The sequence below is a fragment of the Eptatretus burgeri genome, chromosome 10 (assembly GCF_056783735.1).
Source record: "Eptatretus burgeri isolate ZD-2024b chromosome 10, Ebu_testis_v1, whole genome shotgun sequence".
NCBI lineage: Eukaryota > Metazoa > Chordata > Myxini > Myxiniformes > Myxinidae > Eptatretus > Eptatretus burgeri.
This window is the reverse complement of record NC_140970.1, coordinates 46,580,637-46,606,003: the sequence shown is the minus strand read 5'-3', so window position 1 is coordinate 46,606,003 and position 25,367 is coordinate 46,580,637. Positions and strand designations below refer to the sequence as shown.

The following is a 25,367-nucleotide window of genomic DNA, read 5'->3' as shown; positions in this document are numbered from 1 at the left end:
CAGCACCTCGAGGGCCCCAAAAGGATATCCAGTGTCCGCAAAGATGACTGCATCATCTGCGAAATCAAGGTCAGAGATCTTGACATTCCCAAATGATGCACCACAGCTTGATCTCGCCGACATCCTCCCCATTATCCAGTTCAAAAAAGCACTGAAAAGTGTGGGGGCCAGTACACACCCTTGACAAACTCCAGTAACAACTGGAAATAAGTCAGAGATGATACCACCACATCTCACAGCACTCTCAGTACCAGAGTATAGGTCAGACATCAGATCCATCAGTTTTGGTGGCACCCCTGGAAGACCAAGAATCCTCCAGAGGACATCCCGATTCCCTGAATCAAACACTTTCCACAGATCAACATTGGCTGCAAGCAGCCTCTGCCAAAACTCTCGCCTGCATTAAGTGAGGACCTGAAGAGCAAGGATACAGTTAATTGTTGACGCCTTTGGTGTAAAGCCTGACTGCTCTGGATGCTGGTGCTCAAGCAGATGGTGGCGAACCCTATCAAGAATTGTCCGAGCAAAGACCTTTCCCGGCACTGAGAGCAGCGTCAACTCTCGGTCGTTGTTGCAGTCCTGGCGATCACCCTTCCCTTTCCAGAGAGGAACAACAAGGTCCCTCTTCCAGTCAATTTGGATGATGCTAGCGTTCCAGGCAGAGCAGAGAACTGCATGCAACGACACGAGTGCAGCATTTCCACCAGCCTTGAGAAGTTAAGCATGGATGCCACAGATCCCAGGAGCTTCGCTTCATTTCAACCGGTTCACCGCAGCCTGTGTTTCCACAATCGAGGGTGGATCACAGTTGATTGGAGGGTCAGCAATAGGGATAGTAAGACCCCTGACATCCAACTCAATAGCTGGTGGATCAGCCTAGTGCAACCGCTCAAAGTAACCGGCCCAGCGGGCCTTCACTTCAGACTCCTCTGTTAAGAGCCACCACCCTCTGCTCTAACTGCAGTACACCGATGGACAGGCTTGGAGGAATGCAATACGCGAATTCCCCTGTAAGCAGGACAAGAATCACCTGACCACAGGTGGTGCTCTACTGCCTCACAGATTATTCACACATTGGCCTCCTTGTCCACCCTCAGTGCACGTCCAGTTCTATGCCTCAGCTCCCTGAACAGCTCAGCACTGCCATTCAACCTGGCCCTGCGACTCTGGTCAATGTTATCCATTGTCCCTTGAGAGACAAAATTCTTCTTCGCCCTTTGGTGAGTTTAAAGACATCTCCCGGCAACATCAAGGACCGTGGTCTTGAAGGCACTCCACAACTCTTCAGGATTCCCCAAAGCACCCAGACCCCCCAAATCTTCACTCAGCCCATTTCCAAACTCCTCAGCTCCCCTCTCATCCTTGAGCTTGCCAACATACAGCCTAGGCTGGGATGGTACCATTCTCCTTTATTTAATCTGCAACTTCAGAGTTGCTACAACATGCCTGTGGTCAGTATTGAGGAACTCAGCACTCCGATGTACTGTGTAGTTCTGGATCATCCTCCAGCGAACATCAACGAGCACATGGTCAATCTCCTTTGCCACACCACCAGCGTTAGAATTCCAAGTCCAGTGATGAGCCTGTGGACGCTGAAACCATGAACCAGCTCCCTTAAGTCCATGACTTCTGACAAGGTCAAGGAACTTAGTGCTACTCAGGTTCACAGTTCCAGACCCATGGGGACCAATGCATGTCTCATAACCAACCCGATCAGTTCCAGTCGATGCATTGCAATTCCCCAAGACTAGAAGAGTATCTCGCCTGGGGCACTGATCAACCACAGACTCGAGCGTGGCGTAGAATGCATCCTTCACGGTGAGATCACTCGCCTTAGTCAGAGCATTTACAGAGACCAGGGAAACGACACCCAAAGAGTGACGTATCCTTGGTCTCATAATACGCTCGTTGACCGGTGTTATCTCAATTATCATTGGAGTCAGCTTATTGAACACATCCACAGCAACTCCTTAGGCATGGTAGCCACCAGAGCGACCAGACCAATAGTAGGTGTAACCACCCGCCAAGATCTCACCACAATCCGGTCTCCGAACCTCAGAGAGTGCTGCAATACCAATATCCAAACGCTTGAGCTAGATGATAACAGAGACAAGAGATCATCCTCTCTTATATTAGGGATAGGACATTCCAGGCACCCACCCGAAGGGACCGCTTCAGGTTAATCCAAGGAGACTGCCGTCTGATGGACGATACCTCAGCACCACTCCGACACACACTACCGCAATCTAACCCGGGAAGGTTACCCCGTGGTTTCCCATCCTATCATCAAAGATTGGGGGTCCCGAAGGCTTTGCTCCAATCCTGTCATTCGGTGAGCTGCCATGCAAAGGGCAGCTGCACAAGAGGTACTCCCACAGAGTGGGTTTTTCAGATTTTTGTATGTTTTTCTGAATGAATGGTTTTACGGTGGCCGGAGTGCAAATCCTGCCACCAACCTCCCAATAAAAAGTCACCCAACTGCAGGAGGACATCTGCAGACACAGTTGGGCACCAGATATGGAAGGCTGTTTGCTCACAAGGAGCTCCTCTGCCTTTGACAGGTTTTGTTTTTCATGCTGCTGGGTGTCCATATCATACACCCTCCTCACCAAGAAACTCGGTGGGGAAGACTGTTTAGTCGCCGACAACCCGACCATGGAACAGGTTAGTACAGGTTTACATGATACCTGTAGTTAGTCACAGATATAATCTGACCTAATCTGGGCCTTGAATGTGATCGCCATTTTATGCCCAAAAAATGGCAATGGGATTACATCATATATCACGTGATCCGCTACGTCTTCTTCAGAAAACGTTTGCTTCCGGATTTGTTTTTACATGCAGCCTACATACGCTTTATACATCGAAACACAGTAATCGTGTCATCGAGTCAAAAAATAATAAAATTGAAGTGATTGAAAAAAATGAATAAGCCTTGCTGCTGTTGTTGACAATTGTGTTCCCTTTTGCTTTTAAATGAGCACATTTTTCATGACTACAGTTATTACAGCGAAGTAGTATTGTTACGGATCTGGCAGCCATTTGCACACAAACAGACAGCAGTCCCGAAGCTTAGTTATTTTGATAAGTATGTGTTTATAGTCAGGGTCCCTTCTTCTGTCTAATGGGAATTTTGTGTGTGTGCTATGAGTTATTTTATAGTTACAATTTATATATCAACTACAACAACAACAGCGGACCGTCGCCTCGCTCCACCGTCGCCATTACACACGTGGCCTTACGTGAGGAGGTAGGCGGAGTTACAATCGCCTCAGCTCCGACTCCGCCCCAGAAAGGTGGGAGTTTCCCCGCCTACCGTGGGCCTGTCCAATGAGGGGCAACCGTCCGATCAGGAGGCGAGTGGCGAGGAAAGAAATCCCTCCCACCTGAAGAGGGTTCTGAGTGGGGAAAGTCAGCTCTGGATTGTTTTTTTGGGGGCATTCGTTGGAGGATTCGTTGCAGCTCTGCGTGAGGCGTTCGTTGGAGTTTTGCTGGGTCTTGTCCGTGACCCTGATTCTCGCCCTGGGACTCCGACTACTCAAGTCGAGTTCCTCCGCGGGCACGAGCCCCACGTGTGTGACCGTGGACTGAGCTGCACGACTATTGGCAGGTGCCGCGCCGTGGAACACCCCCTCCCTCCAACATGCAGGTACCCAAGTGAACTGCGATCCCCAACTCTCTCTCCCTGGCTGCGAGGGTCTAATAAAACACCTGGGTTTTATTTTCGTCTGTGTGTGTGGTGCCAGTCCATTAAGTAGAATTGTTTAAGTGTTTTCTTTTCATTGTACATTGCATTTTATTCATGATTAAGTCTGCTCTGTGTCTCCCTCCCTTATAAATAAACCTTCTTGTTAAATGTTCCAGTTCGTTGCCCGTGTTTTCTTCCATTGACCCAGCATAGTGCGGGCTTGAGAAATAGTGAGGCTGTCGGTGCCGTAAGTTGTCATTTGGTCCGGCGCGGCTCTGGTAACTCCCGCTCGGTACACCGGACCCGAGTCGGTACATGCGACTCGGTTCGGACAGAGTCGGCCGAAGGTGTGGTTTCCCCGGTAGCTAGACGGTGTGAGTACTTGGGTAAAATGGAATTAGACAAGTGGACCCTACCTCGAGCTGTTAATATTGGCGACCACGGTCCGCTAAGGGACCCGTGACCTTTGGAGTTATACCGGGGTTACAACCTTTCAATTCCAGTGTTTGGTGGGAGACGGCCCGACTGCTCCGTCTGGCGGTCGTCCTCGCCACCGAACCCTGGCCCACAACAGTATTGCATCAAAATATTACTAAACTCCACATTTACCACATTCTCGCTCAATGATTTACCACTTACCAGTTGTTATTGCCTAGTTTTTCTTCGACATTGCCACGACTATTGTGAACGCCAGGTGTTTCACCCACTCTGTCATCACCAATTTCCACCTCAGGGTCATGCATGTACGGTCTGGCAGCACATTTACATCATGATTTTGACTATCGTTATCTGAGGATTCTTGATCAGAAAATGATTCGTCAAATTCACTTTCTGACGAGTCTAAAGCGAGTTGTGCAGCCATCACCCTTTGTGTTCTGAGTCAATCATACTGGTGATGACATCACATAAATCATGCAATGACCATGGATGTTTTCTGGAATTTTTAGAGGCAGTACCAGCCAGGTTGGCTGTAAAAATAAACTTTACCACCTCAAAAAATTATTATAATTAAAATCCACATTTAGTTCTTTGTTTATTACTTGCAAATCAACATCACCACATTAAAAAAAAAAAAATTCTGATTCTGTGGACCTTGAAGTTTTGATCTTTAATCATGTTATTTCAAATCGATAGACCAATTTTTTTGCATTTCTTCCACTATATGTTTCTTGCTGTAGTTTATATTTGAATGTACAGTCACCTTGCCAGATACATTTCCACTTATTTTGAAGGTTGTGGTTGGTTGGTTTAACAGCCATTCATTTGCCAAGTTGAGAGTTGCAACTAGTATGACTTCTGTTTCACAATATGTTCATCACACAATTTGTGCCTTTAGGGCAGTGGTTCTTAACCTTTTTAAGTGCTCGTACCCCTTGAGCTTTCATAATATTTCCCCGTACCCCCTGTCTAAAATGACTTACGGCAATAAATGAAATTATAATAATTGATATGAAATACAATGTAATGAATATAATTCCTTATATTATACAATGCGTTGAATACATGCAAATATACTGAATACAAAAATAGCCTTTCAAGTTCAACCGTACTTGCACAGTACACCGACAATCAGACATATTACTAATGGCTCTTTTGTTGTTGTTTTTCATCAATGATCATGCTGAAACGACGTTCTTTTTTTGAGATAGCCACATGCATGTCATCACTTGCATCCAAACGATTCCTGGCCTTGGTTTTGATGTGTACGAGAGTTGAAAAACCAGTTTCACATAAGTAGGTAGTCGCAAATGGCACAAGGACCTCCAAAGCTCTCTGCTAACTGGGGGAATGTGTTGAGTTGTGCATACCAGAAGGTATCTAACTGCATTGAATCAAACTCCATTTTGATTTTATGACTGGCTTTCATCTCAACTAGATCTTCTTTCATTTCATCATTATCATCCATGGAATCTTGGTTGAAAACAAATGGGTCCTGCATCCATCCCTGTGAAACAGAAACCTCTCCATGCTGAAAGTATCCCTGCAAGGACTGACTCAGCACCTGCAAATGTTCTTTCATTTCAGTCACAATGAGTAATAAATTTTCTGCATTAGAAACTTCATCAAGCTTTGGAAAATTTGCATAGTTTCCAGACCCAATGCGATTTATCCAGATTGGAAGTTTATTAGTGAAGGCAGACATCTTTTCCCTGGCTGTGATCATGTTCATCCCTGCACCCTGGATGGAGGTGTTCAACGCGTTGAGGTGGCTGAATATATCTGCCAGGTATGCCAGGGACAAAACGAACTTCTCATTTTCAAAGTGCTCTGCTATGCCACTGCCTCGCTGTCTAAGAAACTGCTGGATTTCTTTGTGCAGTTCGAAAACATGAGTAAGCACTCGGCCACGGGATAGCCACCTCACCTCTGTGTGGTAAAGAAGAACATTGTGTTCAGCTCCAATTTCGTCACAAAAAACTTTGAAGAGACGGTGATACAAGGCTTGTCCTCTGATAAAGTTTACTGCACTCACAACAATTGACAACACATTTTTCAGTTGTTCTGGTAATGTCTTAGCTGCAAGGGCATGGCGATGCAGCACACAGTGGGTGGCTGTGACGTGAGGCAGCTCCTTTTTCACACGAGCAGCAAAGCCTGATTTGTTTCCAAGCATGGCAGGAGCTCCATCGGTGCAAAGTGAACCACACATGTCGAGAGACATCCCGTGCTTCAAGAAGAAATCCTTGACGATATTGAACACATCAATTGCTTTTGTGGTTGTCAATGGTTCACAAAACAAGAATTCTTCCACCACTTCTTTCTCCTTCACATACCGCACAAATACTAATAACTGACTACAAAAACTGACGTCTGTTGACTCATCGAACTGAAGACTCACTTTGATAGGACTGGCTTTGATATCGGCAATTACCTGCTGCAAGATGTCTTTGCTCATGTCACGAATCCTGGAACAGATAATGTCATTTGACAAGGGTACTTGCCTTAGTTTCTTTTCTGCCTCAGTCCCCAGTACTGTTTTGCCATTTCTGGTGCACAAGGTTTCACCAATTGTTCAGCAACTGTATGAGGCTTTTTTTTCTTGGCACACAAAAATGCAACTTGGTAAGATGCTTGCAACAATGGCTCCTCATTCGGTACAAATCCCTGCTTTGGTAAGGTACCACCACGATCAAATCGTCCCCTTTTGATCGTTAAGGTATTGAAATCATTTCCCGACTTCGCACCCCCGTGCCGATTATTAAAATGTTCATTAAGTCTTGAAGGTTTGAGATTTGCATTTGTAAATACTGTGCTGCATAGTATGCACTGTGGTCTCTGAGTTCCATCTTTTTCTGTCATGCAAGTGAAACCATATCAAACATAGTCATCATTCCACTTGCGATCTCCTGGACATGGCTCAGCACTGATAATAAATGCACACAATTCGTAAACGAAATTTTGAATCAATTGCAAAAGTAGTGACAAAGTCGTTCACAAAAAACAGTGAAATAATATATTCTAGGACTCGGATCCTAGGATTCTTCATCTCTACAAGATGTGGAAAACAAAACAAATAAATGCACAGGAAATCACACAAAATACCGCTTATAATTCAAACCATTTCGCAACCCACAGTGATGAGACGGACCTCCTGGACAGCAGGAGGTATTAACAACGCACTTCACATTTACAAATACTATATGTCTTCATATCTGCACCTTCACAATGAAAACCCTTCACAACACATCACAACCCCATCCTACAGCTTCATATTCCAACAAAACCATTCCACTACTACAATTTCATCATAGGACAACACCTCAGTGCAGCAACATTATCACTTCTCTTCCCATTGTAATACCTCCTTTGCTGCACGATAGCTTATCAGATCATTGCACCATCTTTATCGAACTACAACACCACTTTCTTGCAATATATCAAACGAACACCACACTGCAACAGTACGAACCTGTTCCTCCGAAGCCCAAAACACAACTGAGCAATGTCCAACTTCCAAGCAACAGTGCCAGTCACATAACTGAACGCGTATTATACGAGTAAAATTGACAACGTATGAAATGCGTAAAGTCTCAAACCGTAAGAAAAAGCCAAGTAACACTGTCTTATACAAATATAATTACATCATAGATTTGAGTTAAAAACGGTAAAGAATTAAAATTAAATGCTACCTCAAAAATATAAAATATATAATATTTGATTATGATATTTTAAAATTATTCATGAATTGAAACATTTCTTATTAGTTATTTATTATTATTATTGGAATTTAAGTACTATACAGTATTGAATTTGACACCATGTATCGTACCCCCTGCTTTGATGCTTCGTACCTCCCCCCCCCTGTTAAGAACCACTACTTTAGGGCATTTTCCAGCCTTTATGATGGAGCTGTTTTTTTCCACTGGTGGTGATTAGTGAAACCAGTTTGAGTCTTCCAACAGCTCCCCCTGCTCAAGCTTTATGTCTGTGTTAAATGTTTTAGTATATTTGTCATTGTAGTGTAAGGAATTGGTTCGGTGGATAAGCTAACGTCTTTAATAAAAGAACATTCATTTGTTAATATTTACTGAACTGCACAATCAACCTGGGCCTTGAGTGTGACTTTGGACAGGCAAATCCTTAATGCAGTTATCTTATGAATGGCAATAGAAAGGAATGATGCTTCGTGTGAAGTCATCGTCGTGGTCGTGGTCGTCATCGTCGTGGTCGTCATCGTTGTTGATCCGATATAGAAATGGGCCATTCCTGTTAATTTAAAAAAAGGATTGCTCCTTGTGTAGAATGCCCTCTGTTTAATATAGCTTAATGAAAAACATGCAAATTCGTAGCTCCCACAATTTGATCGTTTTTTTTTTAGCTCACCTGGAACGTAGTTACCGGGGAGCATATGGGATGGCGTGCTGTCCATCCGTCCGTCCGTCCACAAATACTTGCAACTTCTTCTCTAAATCTACTCGTACGATTTCGATGAAACTTTACCACAACGTTCGTCACTGTATATGTACCAAAATTTGTTCATGGCATGAAAAAAAATCAGGCCCGAAGGGGGTTTACGGGGGTTGCCTCCCCCCAAAATAGGAATTTGCTTTCTTCTCAGAAACTACACATGCAATTCTGATGAAACTTGACCACAACCTTCATCACTCACCCATGCTGTACCAAAGTTTATTCACAACATAAAAAACAGGGTCTGAAGGAGTTTTTGGGTGGGGGGGGGTTGCCCCTTAAAATATAGGTATTTCCCTTCTTCTCTGAAATGACACACAATTTAGATGAAACTTCACCACAAGCTTCATCACTCATGATGGACCAAAGATGCTAATGGCATTTAAAAAGTCAGGGTCTAAGGGGGAATAGTGTGGGGGGGGGTTCCCCCCAAAAGAGGTATTTGCTTTCTTCTCAGAAACTACACATATAAATCCGATGAAACTTCACCACAACCTTCATCACCCATGATATATCAAAGATTGTTTACACCATTAAAAAAAAAATCGGGGTCTAAGGGGTCCACAGGGGAGTGGAAGGGGTGGGGGGGTTGCCCCCCAAAATATGTATTTGCTTTCTTCCCTGAAACCGCACACACAATTTCGATGAAACTTGACTTCAACCTTCATCACCCATGATGTACCAAAGATTGCTAATGGCATTTAAAAAAAGTCGGACTCGAAGAGGGTGCAAGGGGGGTTGGCCCCCAAAAGAGGTATTTGCTTTCTTCTCTGAAACCACACACACAATTTCGATGAAACTTGACCACAACCTTTTCACCCGTGATGTACCAAAGTTTGTTCACGGCACTAAAAAAAGAAATCCATTGGTATTTACTTTCTTCTCCATTACATATTGTTGTTTGCAGCATAGGTGGAGGAATTTCATAGTGAAGGTAGGATTGTATAGTGCAGCATGGTCTGTGGATGGACTGGAGACATCTCGATGTAAATTAAGTAGGGAAAACAGTGAGCTTAAGATTGTTATGTGTTACCACACGGGGGGGGGGGGGGGGTGGTGCTGTGTTAACTTGGTGAGGTTTAAGGCTAGTTCTCCCAGTATGTGATTGCCCCCTGTGACCTTTCCCTACGTTTTTGCATTTCCAAAGCTAGTTATAAAAAGAAACCACGTTCTTCCAACAACAACAATAACAACAGAGCCAAACGTTTCGTAGCAGGCAAAAACCCTGCTTTCCCGGCTTCGTACTGGCAGGCCACACCCCTGAGGCTGATGATTGGTCAATGTGACAAGAGGGAGGATGATAGTGTCGAGGAGAAGCCAGAGAGGTCCTATCTGTTCTGACCACCATCTCCACACTGTCAAGAAGGCAGCGTGATTCTCGTTGTTCATGCTGGTGTGAATTTGTTCACGTACTGAAATGAGACGCCAGCCATTGACTGTTCGGCTGGGTTGTGAAGTTTGTACGTTTCTGAGGAGAAGAGGAGAAGAAGAGCGTGTCTCTTGGCCTTGCCTTGGAGCTGCAGCATTCGTCTTGTTGTATGATCAAGGAGAAAGGCGGCACCATTTGGTGTATGTGGACCTGGAACTTAGAGGGAGTGGTGTGGCGATCTCGATTTGTGAGAAGAAACTGTACGGCAGTTCGAGGGCCCCGACGTTGAAGACCATCCACGCAAATTAGCTCACGTACGTGACCGCAAGGAGTGATTTGGCGCCATTTTGCTGTGCGATTCCCACGCGGTGGCTACGCGGTTTCAAGGATAGCCAGGTTCCTCAAAGATCATCTCTGGACACGCAGCTAAGTGCTTCTTTTTTTTTTTGTATACCTTGTCGAGGTTCATATGAGAGCTAACACACAATGCACAGCAAGGTCGGTATGAGACAAGAGGGGTGGGAGTGGGAAGGACAAAACAGTGTCCTTATCCATCCCCTTATCCAACTGCTACAAGTGCTGCAACAAAGGCAGGATTTTATTTTATTACTTACGAAATCTTTAGATTTCGTAAGTATATTGATGACTTCTGTCCTCTGTTTGTGTGTTTGTTTGTTTGTGTGTTTGTGTGTTTGTGTGTTTGTTTGTAGGCACAATAACTCGAGAACGGAAGAAGCTACCAATGTCAAATTACACCACGTGATTCAGGAGGGTGATGGCTCGCGCTGATTAGATTTTGGTCAAAATCGGTCAAAGGTCAAGGTCACAGTGAGGTCAAACATTCGATTTTTGATGGTTTGGTACAGAATCATCGTAGAAACTTCTGGTTTGCGTCGCTACCTTCTCTCGAGACAGCTTTTATTAGACAAGGTCAGAGGTCAAGTTGACGATTTAGTAAGTACCAGTCTGTTTATCTGTTCCCTTGTCTGTACTTGTGATTGAGTGGAGACGTCTCATTAGGTTTTAGTTCACCTCGTGTTTCATTTTCACTCTGATTTATTTCCATTATCACTCATTGATTTTATGTTCATTAAACCATCATTTATAAAAATTACTTGTGTTTGTATTTTCGTTGTGGTTTCGAGAATAAACCCTTGTGCTTCCGTCTGGTACGCGCCTTTGCCGCCCTCCATCCCGCGCGCACCGTAATCTCCAAGGACCTCAGCTGTTCGCCTCCAAGTAGAACCGTTCGGCTATCCGTCCAGGTCAGTGTTAACCTGACTGAACACAACAACTGGGTCAGGAGTGGGATATAACTGAACCCCCTGGACACGACAATATTTTGTCGGTCATCCATGCCTTCCTGTGGTTCCCTGGATATCTTATCCAACTGCTACCAGGTGAGAGCTCAGGGGTATTGCCCCTATGGTTTGCATCTGCTATCAAAAAATGCAGAGAGCCTGTGTTGCCCAAATTCCTCCTTTGCCTTTTCAACAACGGTTGTATGCCGACAGGCACCTGCACAAGGAAAGGAAATCTTAATCCTGGCAGGCTGGCTGTTTTTAAGCCTTTCAATTCTCTCATCAGTTTAACAGATCTCTTAATTTGTTTATCTACTGCAGCTTCAATTGCAAAATGAAAAGCATCCCCGCCCTCTTTCCTTCTCACTTAGGTGGTGACCGCATCATTGATGTGATAGACGTGGCACGGCAGGCTGGGATCAAGATGTCCTTGCACGAGTTTGTACAGTTTTACACGAACTCCAATCGCAGCAACATTCTGAACGTGATCAGTCTCGAGTTCTCTAATACGCGGTATCGTGAACGCTCTCTTTGAGATAACTTTACTCCAAGCCATTATGCATAAAAGTGGAAGAGTCTTTCTTTTTAAACACTTGATTTCAGCAGATATCTGACCTTTTCCATTCTTTAATTGAACCTGTCCTGAGATCTGTGTACATTCCAACTGCACTATTAATTACCCATGCTGTGGTATGGCCGTAGGCCCCTGTTTGTTTGTTTGTCTCTTTGTTTGTTTGACTCGTCGTTATGCCTCCGCTGATGAAGTTGCTTGAGGAATTATGTATTCTGAGGAAAACTGCAGCCTAAGGCTGGCTCGTGAGTATTGTGATCATCGTGTCTGTGTACAATATGAAGCTCCATACCAAATTTGACGATTCCAGCTGCTCATATTGTTGTTGTTCTACTGACAAGCAGTCAAGCGCACATGTGTTGATTGCATTCTTCACCGAGCGGAGACAGGCAGGCAGCACATCGGAGGGGGTGGTGACTCCCATCATTATGTTTCCTTCTCAGAGGTTATAGCTGCTTGGTCAACCTCCCTCAAATTTTACATACATGCTCGGGGTACGTCTGGGCATGAGCGCAAAATAAATTTTCCCCCTCTATGAATGGGGAGATGATGCCGAAATTCGGGTGTATATAAATATATTTATTAATATGTAGCTTTCTTGGAACCTTTCTAAAAATTTTAACTTCTCAAATGAAGTTGAAAATATCAAAAAAAAAACTTTTAAAACCTGTGGTAATGCGAATTGCCAGTGAAAATCATCACACAAAAACAAAACTAGAAGGCGCAACTGAAAATGCAAAGCCCGTCCGATTTGTATTCGGACTTCTTTTTCTTCTTCTTCTTTTTTTTTTTCCTACTCCTCCCTTTTGACCAAATTCATAATTTGTCTTCTCCATATTCTCATAATGAAGCTTTATTGAAAGTTTGATGACAAAAGCTCAAATGGTAAAACACGTTACGGCCCAGACAGAGAGACACACACACACACACACACACACACACACACACACACACACACACACACACACACACACACACACACACACACACACACACACACACACACACACACACACACACACACACACACACACACACACACACACACACACACCCACACACACACACACACATACACACATACACACATACACACATACACACATACACACATACACACATACACACATACACACGTGATTGCAACCCCTCCCCCACTGCGCGGGGAATGGACTAATAAACGCCAATTAATTAAATGTACATGTGGATGAAAGCCATGCATCGGCTTCAGTTTCACACTCCTTGTTAACCTCCGCCATCGAAGATCGGAGGTTACTGTTTTCACCTCTTTCTGTTTGTTAATTACGAAATCTAAAGATTTCATAAGTATATTGATGCCTTCCGTTTCTGTTTGTTTGATTGTTTGTTTGTAGGCACGATAACTCAAGAACGGAAGAAGCTACCAATGTCAAATTACACCACGTGATTCAGGAGGTTGATGGCTAGTGCTGATTAGATTTTGGTCAAAATCGGTCAGAGGTCAAGGTCACAGTGAGGTCAAACATCCAAAAAATGATAACTCGAGAACGGAAGAAGCTACCATTGTCAAATTACACCACGTGATTCAGGAGGGTGATGGCTCACGCTGATTAGATTTTGGTCAAAATCGGTCAAAGGTCAAGGTCACAGTGAGGTCAAACATTCGATTTTTGATGGATTGGAACAGAATCATCGTAGAAACCTCTGGTTTGCGTCGCTACCTTCTCTCGAGACAGCTTTTATTAGACAAGGTCAGAGGTCAAGTTGACGATTTCGTAAGTACCAGTCTATGACTGCTTGTTTGTTTGTTTGTTTGTAGGCACGATAACTCGAGAATGGAAGAAGCTATCAATGTCAAATTACACCACGTGATTCAGGAGGGTGATGGCTAGTGCTGATTAGATTTTGGTCAAAATCGGTCAAAGGTGAAGGTCACAGGTCAGGTCAGGTATGGGAGCATGTGCCAGAACAGCGCGTCGCTGCGTCCACTTTCCGCCAGTACTCCAGGGGCCTCCGTCTGGCCATCCCCCAGGCAGATGCCAGGCCCATCCCCATCTCCTTGAGATGATGGTCAACCTGCTGCAACCACGAGGCATGTGGTCGGCCCACTGGCCTCCTCCACTCATGAGACTCTCTCGCTGAGAGAATCTGGTGAGCAGGATCAGCGGCAGGAAAACGAGCCACATGTCCATACAGCCGCAACTGACGCTCACGGACTATGCAGGTAACAAATCTCATCCGAGTTTCTCTCAGCAACCGCTCGTTGGACACAAAATCCGACCAGCCATAGCCAAGGATTCTCCGAAGAGACCTGGTACCAAAGGAATTAAGTCTCCCTCTCAGATCCTTGGTCAGAGTCCAAGTCTCGCATCCATATAGCAAGACTGGAAGTACCAAGGACCTGAAGACTCGGACTTTCGTCCTCCCACACAGGTACCGGCAGCGCCACACCCCATGATCCAGTGAATCCATGACTCCCCAGGCCCGACCCAGACGTCTATTGACCTCTGACTCGCAGCCAGCAGAGACATGAATATCACTGCCAAGGTAAGTGAATCTCTCCACGACCTCAACATCCTCACCACAAACAGACACAGACAGGACAGCAGCATCCAAGATGTCACCGAAAGCCTGGATCTTAGTTTTGACCCAAGAAACCCGTAATCCCAGCGGCTCCGACTCCTCATTCAGCACCTCAAGGGCCCCCAAAAGGATGTCTAAAGTCTCCGCAAAGATGACTGCATCATCTGCAAAATCAAGGTCCGAGATCTTGACATTCCCAAACGATGCACCGCAGCTAGATCTCTCCGACATCCTCCCTAAAATCCAGTCCTTACAAGTGCTGAAAAGTGTGGGGGCCAGTACACACCCCTGACGAACTCCAGTAACAACTGGAAATAAGTCAGAGATGGTACCACCACACTTCACAGCACTCTCAGTACCAGAGTAGAGTTCAGACATCAGATCGATCAGTTTTGGTGGCACCCCACGAAGACCAAGAATCCTCCAGAGGACATCCCGATTCACTGAATCGAACGCTTTACAGAGATCAACATAGGCTGCAAGCAGCCCCTGCCGAAACTCTCGTCTGCGTTCGGTGAGGACATGAAGGGCAAGGATACGGTCAATCGTTGACCTCTTTGGTGTAAAGCCTGACTGCTCTGGACGCTGGTGCTCAAGCAGATGGTGGCGAACCCTATCAAGAATTATCCGAGCAAAGACCTTGCCCGGCACTGAGAGCAGTGTCACCCCTCGGTAGTTGTTGCAGTCTTGGCGATCACCCTTCCCTTTCCAGATAGGGACAACAAGGCCCCTCTTCCAGTCAGTTGGGATGATGCCTGTGTTCCAGGCAGAGCACAAAACTGCATGCAACGACACGAGTGCAGCATTTCCACCAGCCTTGAGAAGTTCAGCATGGATGCCACAGATCCCTGGAGCTTTGCCTCGTTTCAACTGGTTCACCGCAGCCCGTGTTTCCACAAGCAAAGGTGGACCACAGTTGATTCGAGGGTCAGCAACAGGGATTGTAACACCCTTGACGTCCAACTCGACAGCTGGGGGATCAGCCTGGTACAACCGCTCAAATAACCGGCCCAGCGGGCCTTCACTTCAGACTCCTCTGTCAAGAGCCTACCACTCTCCGCTCGAACTGCAGTGCTCCGAGGGATTGGCTTGGATGAACGCAATGCGCGAATTCCCCTGTAAGCGGGACGAGAATCACCTGTCCACAGGTGATGCTCTACCCCCTCACATATTCCTCGCACATAGGCCTCCTTGTCCACCCTCAGTGCACGTACAGTTTTACACCTCAGCTCCCTGAACAGCTCAGCTCTGCCATTCAGCCTGGCCCTGCGACTCTGGTCAATGGTATCCAGTGTCCCTTGAGAGACAAAATTCTTCTTTGCCCTGCGGTGAGCTCCAAGACATCCACTGGCAACATCAAGGATGGTGGTCTTGAAGGCACTCCACAACTCTTCAGGACCCCCCAAAGCACCCAGACCCAAGTGTCCACTCAGCCTGTTCGCAAACTCCTCAGCTACTCTCTCATCCCTGAGCTTGCCAACATCCAGCCTAGGCTGGGATGGTACCATTCTGCAGGATTTAAGGTGCAGCTTTGGAGTTGCTACAACAAGCCTGTGGTCAGTATTGAGGAACTGAGCACTCCGGTAGACCCTGCAGTTCTGGATCATCCTCCAACGACCGTCAATGAGGACATGGTCAATCTCCTTTGCCACACCGCAAGCGTTGGAATACCAAGTCCAGCGATGAGCATGTGGGTGCTGAAACCATGAACCAGCCACCCTAAGTCCATGACTTCTTGCAAAGTCAAGGAACTTAGTGCTATTCTGGTTCATAGTTCCTGACCCATGGGGACCAACACACACCTCATAACCATCCCTATCAGTTCCAGTCGATGCATTGAAATCCCCCAAGACTAGAAGTGGATCTCGTCTGGGGCACTGATCAACCACAGACTCGAGCGTGGCGTAGAATGCATCCTTCACGGTGAGATCACTCGCCTCAGTCGGAGCATAAACAGAGACCAGGGAAATGACACCTAAGGAGTGACGAATCCTTAATCTCATAATACGCTCGTTGACTAGTGTTACCTCAATTATCATTGGGGTCAGCTTATTGGACACAGCTACAGCAACTTCTTGGGTATGGTACCCATCAGAGCGACCAGACCGATTGTAGGTGTAACCACCCACCATTATCTCGCCACAATCCGGTCTCCGAACCTCAGAGAGAGCTGCAATCCCGATGTCCAAACGCTTGAGCTTGGATGATAACAGAGACAGGTGATCATCCTCTCTTGGGGATGGGACATTCCAGGCACCCACCCGAAGGGACCGCCTCAGGTTAACCCAAGGAGACCGCCGTCTGGTGGACGACACCTCAGCACCACTCCGACACACTCCCCCGCAATCTGACCCGGGGATGTTACCCCGTGGTTTCCCTCCTATCATCAAAGATTGGGGGTCCCGAAGGCTTTGCCCCAATCTCGTCATCTGGTGAGCTGCCCTGCGAAGGGAAGCTGCACAGGAGGTACTCCCACGGAGTGGGTTTTCAGATTCTTTTGCGTTTTTGCGTTTTGCGGAATGAAGGGTTTTACGGTGGCCGGAGTGCAAATCCTGCCACCAACCTCCTAATGAAAGTAACCCAACTGCAGGAGGACATCTGCAGACACAGTTGGGCACAAGATATGGATGGTCGTTGGCTCACAAAGAGCTACTCCACCCTTTGACTTCACAGTGAGGTCAAATATTCGATTTTAGATGGTTTGGTACAGATAACTTGAGAACGGAAGAAGCTACCAATGTCAAATTACACCACGTGATTCAGGAGGGTGATGGCGAGTGCTGATTAGATTTTGGTCAACATCGGTCAAAGGTCAAGGTCACAGTGAGGTCAAACATCCAAAACATTCGATTTTTGATGGTTTGGTACAGAATCATCGGAGAAACTTCTGGTTTGTGTCGCTACCTTCTCAAGAGACAGCTTTTATTAGACAAGGTCAGAGGTCAAGTTGACAATTTCGTAAGTACCAGTCTATGACTGCTTGTTACTTACGAAATCTAAAGATTTCGTAAGTATATTGATGACGTCCGTTTCTGTTTGTTTGTTTGTTTGTTTGTTGGCACGATAACTCGAGAACGGAAGAAGCTACCAATGTCAAATTACACCACGTGATTCAGGAGGGTGATGGCGAGTGCTGATTAGATTTTGGTCAACATCGAACAAAGGTCAAGGTCACAGTGAGGTCAAACATCCAAAACATTCAATTTTTGATGGTTTGGTACAGAATAATCTTAGAAACTTCTGGTTTGCGTCGCTGCGTTCTCTCGAGACAGCTTTTATTAGACAAGGTCAGAGCTCAAGTTGACGATTTCGTAAGTACCTGTCTATGACTGCTTGTTTGTTTGTTTCTTTGTAGGCACGATAACTCGAGAACGGAAGACGCCACCAATGTCAAATTGCACCACGTGATTCAGGAGGGTGATGGCTCATGCTGATTAGATTTTGGTCAAAATCTGTCAAAGGTCAAGGTCACAATGAGGTCAAACATCATAAAAAAATTATAACTCGCGAACGGAAGAAGCTACCAATGTCAAATTACACCACGTGATTCAGGAGGGTGACGGCTAGCGCTGATTAGATTTTGGTCAAAATTGGTCAAAGGTTAAGGTCACAGTGAGGTCAAACATTCTATTTATGATGGTTTGGTGCAGAATCATCGTATAAACTTCTGGTTTGCGTCGCTACCTTCTCTAGAGACAGCTTTTATTAGACAAGGTCAGAGGTCAAGTTGACGATTTCGTAAGTTCCAGTCTATGACTGCTTGTTTGTTTGTTTGGAAGCACGATAACTCGAGAACGGAAGAAGCTTCCAATGTCAAATTACACTCCGTGATTCAGGAGGGTGATGGCTAGCGCTGATTAGATTTTGGTCAAAATCGGTGAAAGGTCAAGGTCACAGTGAGGTCGAACATAATTCCGTAAATTCATGTGGAGAAATGGAGTATTTTTTTATTCGGTTGACGTTACGAGTTAATTTTAACTTCGATTTTAATTTTGTCTTTGGTTTTTGCGATCGCTTAGGACGCTTAACACTCGGTTGTTGAAATTCTGGCAAAAATCGGATGTTTTGGAGACGTTTTAAGATTGTATAAAAAATATTTCACTCGCCGCATCACGGCTCGTCACGTGGTGCATCGCGCTTGAGCAGAGGCGTCGTTGATCACGTAAAGGTTTTGCGTGTCCGCGCTGACGGTGTTTTCGATAAAGATGGTGTTTAAAAGTCATGTTTTTATCCCAATAAAGGTTATCGTCGCATGCCTGACTCGCGACGCCGTCGGATTATGTAAAGATTGTTGGTGGATGGCCGAATATTACGGTTTTGTGACTTTGATAAAATAACATGAAATAATTGCATGGAGAAATGGAGATTTTTGCTTCGGTCGACATTATGATTTTTGATGGTTTGGTACAGGATCGTTGTAGAAACTTCTGTTTTGTGTCGCTACCTTCTCGAGAGTCAGCTTTTATGAGACAATGTCAGAGGTCAAGTTGACGATTTTGTAAGTACCAGTCTATGACTGCTTGTTTGTTTGTTTGTTGGCACGTTAACTCGAGAACGGAAGACGCCACCAATGTCAAATTACACCCCGTGATTCAGGAGGGTGATGGCTAGTGCTGATTAGATTTTGGTCAAAATTGGTCAAAGGTCAAGGTCACAGTGAGGTCAAACATCCAAAAAAAAGTTATAACTCGAGAACGAAAGAAGCGACCAATGTCAAGTTACACCACGTGATTTAGGAGGGTGACGGCTTGCGCTGATTAGATTTTGGTCAAAATCGGTCAAAGGTCAAGGTCACAGTGAAGTCAAGCATTCAATTTATGATGGTTTGGTGCAGAATCATCGTATAAACTTCTGGTTTACGTCGCTACCTTCTCTTGAGACAGCTTTTATTAGACAAGGTCAGATGTCAAGTTGACGATTTCGTAAGTACCAGTCTATGACTGCTTGTTTGTTTGTTTTTAGGCACGATAACTCGAGAACGGAAGAAGCTTCCAATGTCAAATTACACTATGTGATTCAGGAGGGTAATGGCTAGCGCTGATTAGATTTTGGTCAAAATCAGTCAAAGGTCAAGGTCACAGTGAGGTCGAACATAATTCCGTAAATTCGTGTGGAGAAATGGAGTATTTTTTATTCGGTTGAAGTTACGAGTTAATTTTAACTTCAATTTTAATTTTGTCTTTGGTTTTTGCGATCGCTTAGGACGCTTAACACTCGGTTGTCGAAATTCTGGTAAAAATCGGATGTTTTGGAGACGTTTTAAGATTGTATAAAAAATATTTCACTCCCTGCGTCACGGCTCGTCACGTGGTGCAGCGCGCTTGAGCAGAGGCGTCGTTGATCACGTAAAGGTTTTGCGTGTCCGCGCTGACGGTGTTTTCGATAAAGATGGTGTTTAAAAGTCATGTTTTTATCCCAACAAAGGTTATCGTCGCATGCCTGACTCGCTAAGGCGTCGGATTATGTAAAGATTGTTGGTGGATGGCCGAATATTATGGTTTTGTGACTTTGATAAAATAACATGAAATAATTGTGTGGAGAAATGGAGATTTTTGCTTCGATCGACGTTATGATTTTTGATGGTTTGGTACAGAATCATCGTAGAAACTTCTGGTTTGCGTCGCTACCTTCTTGAGAGTCAGCTTTTATTAGACAAGGTCAGCGGTCAAGTTGACGATTTCGTAAGTACCAGTCTATGACTGCTTGTTTGTTTGTTTGTTTGTTTGTTTGCATGTTTGTTTGTTTGTTTTTAGGCACGATAACTCAAGAACGGAAGAAGCTACCAATGTCAAATTACACCACGTGATTCAGAAGAGTGATGGCAAGTGCTGATTAGATTTTGGTCAAAATCGGTCAAAGGTCAAGGTCACAGTGAGGTCAAATATCCGATTTTTAATGGTTTGGTACAGATAACTCGAGAAGGGAAGAAACTACTAATGTCAAATTACACCACGTGATTCAGGAGGGTGATGGCTTGTGCTGATTATATTTTGGTCAAAATCGGTCAAAGGTCAAGGTCACAATGAGGTCAAACATCCAAAAAATGATAACTTGAGAATGGAAGAAGCTACCAATGTCAAATTACACCACGTGATTCAGGAGTGTGGTGGCTAGCACTGATTAGATTTTGGTCAAAATCGGTCAAAGGTCAAGGTCACGGTGAGGTCAAACATCCAAAACATTCAATTTTTGATGGTTTGGTACAGAATCATCGTAGAAACTTCTCGTTTGCGTCGCTACCTTCTCGAGAGACAGCTTTTATGAGACAAGGTCAGAGGTCAAGTTGACGATTTCGTAAATACCAGTCTATGACTGCTTGTTACTTACGAAATCTAAAGATTTCGGAAGTATATTGATGCCTTCCGTTTCTGTTTGTTTGTTTGTTAGTTTGTTTGTTTGTAGGCACGATAACTCGAGAACGGAAGAAGCTACCAATGTCAAATTACACCACGTGATTCAGGAGGGTGATGGCTAGTGCTGATTAGATTTTGGTCAAAATCGGTCAAAGGTCAAGGTCACAGTGAGGTCAAACATTCGATTTTTGATGGTTTGGTTCAGAATCATCGTAGAAACTTCTGGTTTGCGTCGCTACCTTCTCTAGAGACAGCTTTTATTAGACAAGGTCAGAGGTCAAGTTGACGATTTCGTAAGTACCAGTCTATGACTGCTTGTTTGTTACTTACGAAATCTAAAGATTTCGTAAGTATATTGGTACCTTCCGTTTCTGTTTGTTTGTTTGTTTGTTTGTAGGCACGATAACTCGAGAACGGAAGAAGCTGCCAATGTCAAATTACACCACGTGATTCAGGAGGTTGGTGGCTAGTGCTGATTAGATTTTGGTCAAAATAGGTCAAAGGTCAAGTTCACAGTGAGGTCAAACATAATTCGTAAATTCACGTGGAGAAATGGAGTATTTTTGCTTCGCTCGACGTTACGAGTTCATTTTAACTTCGATTTTAATTTTGTCTTCAGTTTTTGCGATCGCTTCAGACGCTTAAAACTCGGTTGTAGAAATTGTGGTAAAAATCGGATGTTTTGGAGACGTTTTAAGATTGTATAAAAAACATTTCACTCGACGTGTCACGGGTCGTCCCATGATGCAGTGCGCTCGAGCAGATGCGTCGTTGAGTTACGTTAAGGTATAATATAATTGCGTGGAGAAATGGAGATTTTTGCTTCGGTCGACGTTACGATTTTTGATGGTTTGATACAGAATCATCGTAGAAACTTCTGGTTTGCGTCGCTACCTTCTCGAGAGACAGCTTTTATTAGACAAGGTCAGAGGTCAAGTTGACGATTTCGTAAGTACCAGTCTATGACTGCTTGTTTGTTTGTTTGTTTGTTTGTTTGGAGGCACGATAAGTCGAGAACGGAAGAAGCTACCAATGTCAAATTACACCACGTGATTCAGGAGGGTGATGGCTCGTGCTGATTACATTTTGGTCAAAATCGCTCAAAGGTTAAGGTCACAGTGAGGTCAAACATCCAAAAAATGATAACTCGAGAACGGAAGAAACTACCATTGTCAAATTACACCACGTGATTCAGGAGGGTGATGGCTCACGCTGATGAGATTTTGGTCAAAATCGGTCAAAGGTCAAGGTTACAGTGAGGTCAAACATAATTCCGTAAATTCACGTGGAGAAATGGAGTATTTTTGCTTCGCTCGACGTTACGAGTTCGTTTTAACTTCGATTTTAATTTTGTCTTCGGTTTTTGCGATCGCTGAGGACGCTTAAAACTCGGTTGTCGAAATTCTGGTAAAAATCGGATGTTTTGGAGACGTTTTAAGATTGTATAAAAAATATTTCACTCGACGCGTGACGGGTCGTCCCATGATGCACTGCGCTCGAGCAGACGCGTCGTTGAGTTTTGTTAAGGTATAATTGCGTGGAGAAATGGAGATTTTTGCTTCAGTCGATGTTGCAATTTTTTATGGTTTCATACAGAATCATCGTAGAAACTTCAGGTTTGTGTCGCTACCTTCTCTAGCGACAGCTTTTATTAGACAAGGTCAGAGGTCAAGTTGACGATTTCGTAAGTACCAGTCTATGACTGCTTGTTTGTTTGTAGGCACGATAACTCGAGAATGGAAGGAGCTACCAATGTTAAATTACACCCCGTGATTCAGGAGGGTGATGGCTCGTGCTGATTAGATTTTGGTCAAAATCGGTCAAAGGTCAAGGTCACAGTGAGGTCAAATATTCGATTTTTGATGGTTTGGTGCAGATAACTCGAGAAATGAAGAAGCTACCAATGTGAAATTACACCACGTGATTCAGGAGGGTGATGGCTAGCGCTGATTAGATTTTGGTCAAAATCGGTCAAAGGTCAAGGTCACAGTGAGGTCAAATATTCGATTTTTAATGGTTTGGTGCAGATAACTCAAAAAATGAAGAAGCTACCAATGTCAAATTACACCACGTGATTCAGAAGGGTGATGGCTAGCGCTGATTAGATTTTGGTCAAAATCGGTCAATGGTCAAGGTCACTGTGAGGTCAAACATCCAAAACATTCGATTTTTGATGGTTTGGTACAGAATCATCATAGAAACTTCTGGTTTGCATCACTTCCTTCTCTAGAGACAGCTTTTATTAGACAAGGTCGGAGGTCAAGTTGACGATTTCTTTAGTACCAGTCTATGACTGCTTGTTTGTTTGTTTTTAGGCACGCTAACTCGAGAACGGAAGAAGCTACCAATGTAAAATTACACCACGTGATTCAGGAGGGTAATGGCTAGCGCTGATTAGATTTTGCTCAAAATCGGTCAACGGTCAAGGTCACAGTGAGGTCAAACATAATTCCGTAAATTCATGTGGAGAAATGGAGTATTTTTGCTTCGCTCGACGTTACGAGTTCGTTTTAACTTCCATTTTAATTTTGTCTTCGGTTTTTGCGATCACTTCGGACGCTTAAAACTCGGTTTTCGAAATTCTGGTAAATATCGAATGTTTTGGAGATGTTTTAAGATTGTATAAAAAATATTTCACTCGACGCATCACGGGTCGTCACGTGATGCAGTGCGCTCGAGCAGACGTGTTGTTGAGTCACGTAAAGGTTTTCCGTGTGCACGCTGACGGTGTTTTCGATAAAGATGGTGTATAAAGGTCATTTTTTATCCCAATAAAGGTTATCGTCGCATGCCTGACTCGCTGAGCCGTCGGATTATGTAAAGATTGTTGGTGGATGGCCTAATATTACGGTTTTGTGACTTTGATAACATAATATAAAATAATTGCGTGGAGAAATGGAGATTTTTGCTTCGGTCGACGTTACGATTTTTGATGGTTTGGTGCAGAATCATCGTAGAAACTTCTGGTTTGCGTCACTACCTTCTCTCGAGACAGCTTTTATTAGACAAGGTCAGAGGTCAAGTTGACGATTTTGTAAGTACCAGTCTGACTGCTTGTTTGTTTGTTTGTTTGTTTGTGAACAGTATTACGGAAAAACTCCTCGACGGATTTCGACAAAACTTGGGGGGGGGGGTTAGGTATGCCATTAGATTTTGGACTTTGTTCTCCCCCCCCCCCAAAAAAAATATTGTTCAAGAAAAAATTTTTTTTTTTGCATTTCTACATGTTTTAAGTGATTTCCAATCCCCCCCCCAAAAAAAATGTTGGAGAAAAGAATTATAATTCTGTCAGCACTGTTGACATCATATTTAATGAATATGATATAAGGTTCACTTGAGTGACCCAGCAGTATTGGCAGTGGAGGTTTCGCACTCTCCCGAGTGCTCCCCCTCTAGTTTCTGGCCTGTTATGGTACATCAAATCACAAAACAACCATGATATCATAGAAGAGAAACCTAACGGTGTGAGTCAGCACCTCCCTCGAGTGCATTGTCGTTTTCAGATGATTTGTCATTTGAAATGTTTTCAATCCGATGGCAAGGCACAAACATTTCGTTATTGATAAATTCTGCGAGACAGGTCACCATGCCATCATTGGGTCTTGTCAAAGTAGTCTTTATCCAAGATAGGAATTTGAAATGTTGCTATGCTATTAGCACACAGTGGCAGCTAAGAGACACAAACACCTGGCTTATCTTATGCGGTGCCCGAATGCAAAGCCCCAAAGTGACCATTTCTAGTTGGATGTTATCCCGGTGGGGAGTGAACCCAGACAATATAACTAAAAGTTGATTTATGTGACCTCTGTACGACACTGCCAGCTCAGAAATAACACACATGTTACTGTACAATAGTAATTGATTGAAATGGAATTATCTTGGTTGGGGGGGGGGGGAGTGGAAAAAGTCTTGCTTTCAGATGATAGGTTTGGTGATTATTACCTCCACCAGCGAAGGTGGAAGGAAGTTGTTTTCACCTGTCCGTCTTTGTTTGTTTGTGAACAACATATCTCAAAAAGTTGTGGATGGATTTGGACGAAATTTTGTGGAGAATTTCGTTGTGTGAAACAGATGAAATGATTAGATTTTGGTGAAGATCTGAATCCAGATTTGGACCTGAATCTTGTAAGTGATTCTTCACCATTGAGATAGGGCCAAAAACGATATATGGCATGATATCTCAAAAAGTTGTGATTCGGACGAAACTTGGTGGACATGTTGGGTGTGTGACAAGTGACAAGGGTGTGTGACAACCCATGTGACAAGGATTCGATTTTGGTGAAGATCTGGATCCGGATCTGAGAAGTTTTTTTTTTTTTTTTAAAGTGATTTTTCACCATTGCGTGATAGGGCTAATCCGATATATATATATATATATATATATATATATATATATATATATATATATATATATATATATATATATATATATATATATATATATATATATATATATATATATATATATATTGTTACGGTTGAGGAAATTCGCAAACCACCATTCAGGTCCCGTAGGTGAGATATCTCTGTAAGTACATGTGTAGTTAGCCCCAAACCCATTGTTTAGAGGGAATAAATGTGATTCATTCGGGCTGCGACCCTTTAAGATAGCCGT

The 25,367-nt window shown here is 44.1% G+C and overlaps 1 protein-coding gene across 12 annotated transcripts in view; it reads left to right on the top strand.

Moving 5' to 3' along the window:
• Nucleotides 1-25,367, top strand: part of LOC147018471 (lysine-specific demethylase 7B-like) — a 155,085-nt gene that overhangs the window by 21,712 nt on the left and 108,006 nt on the right. For all 12 annotated transcript variants that reach the window (XR_015062405.1, XR_015062406.1, XR_015062407.1 and 9 more), the window contains exon 5: nucleotides 11,638-11,779. Coding sequence is in view for 9 of the 12 variants with exons in the window: in XM_085898114.1 (XP_085754240.1) it covers nucleotides 11,638-11,779 (142 nt within the window). In the remaining 3 variants the exon portion in view is untranslated. The remainder of the gene's footprint in view (nucleotides 1-11,637; nucleotides 11,780-25,367) is intronic.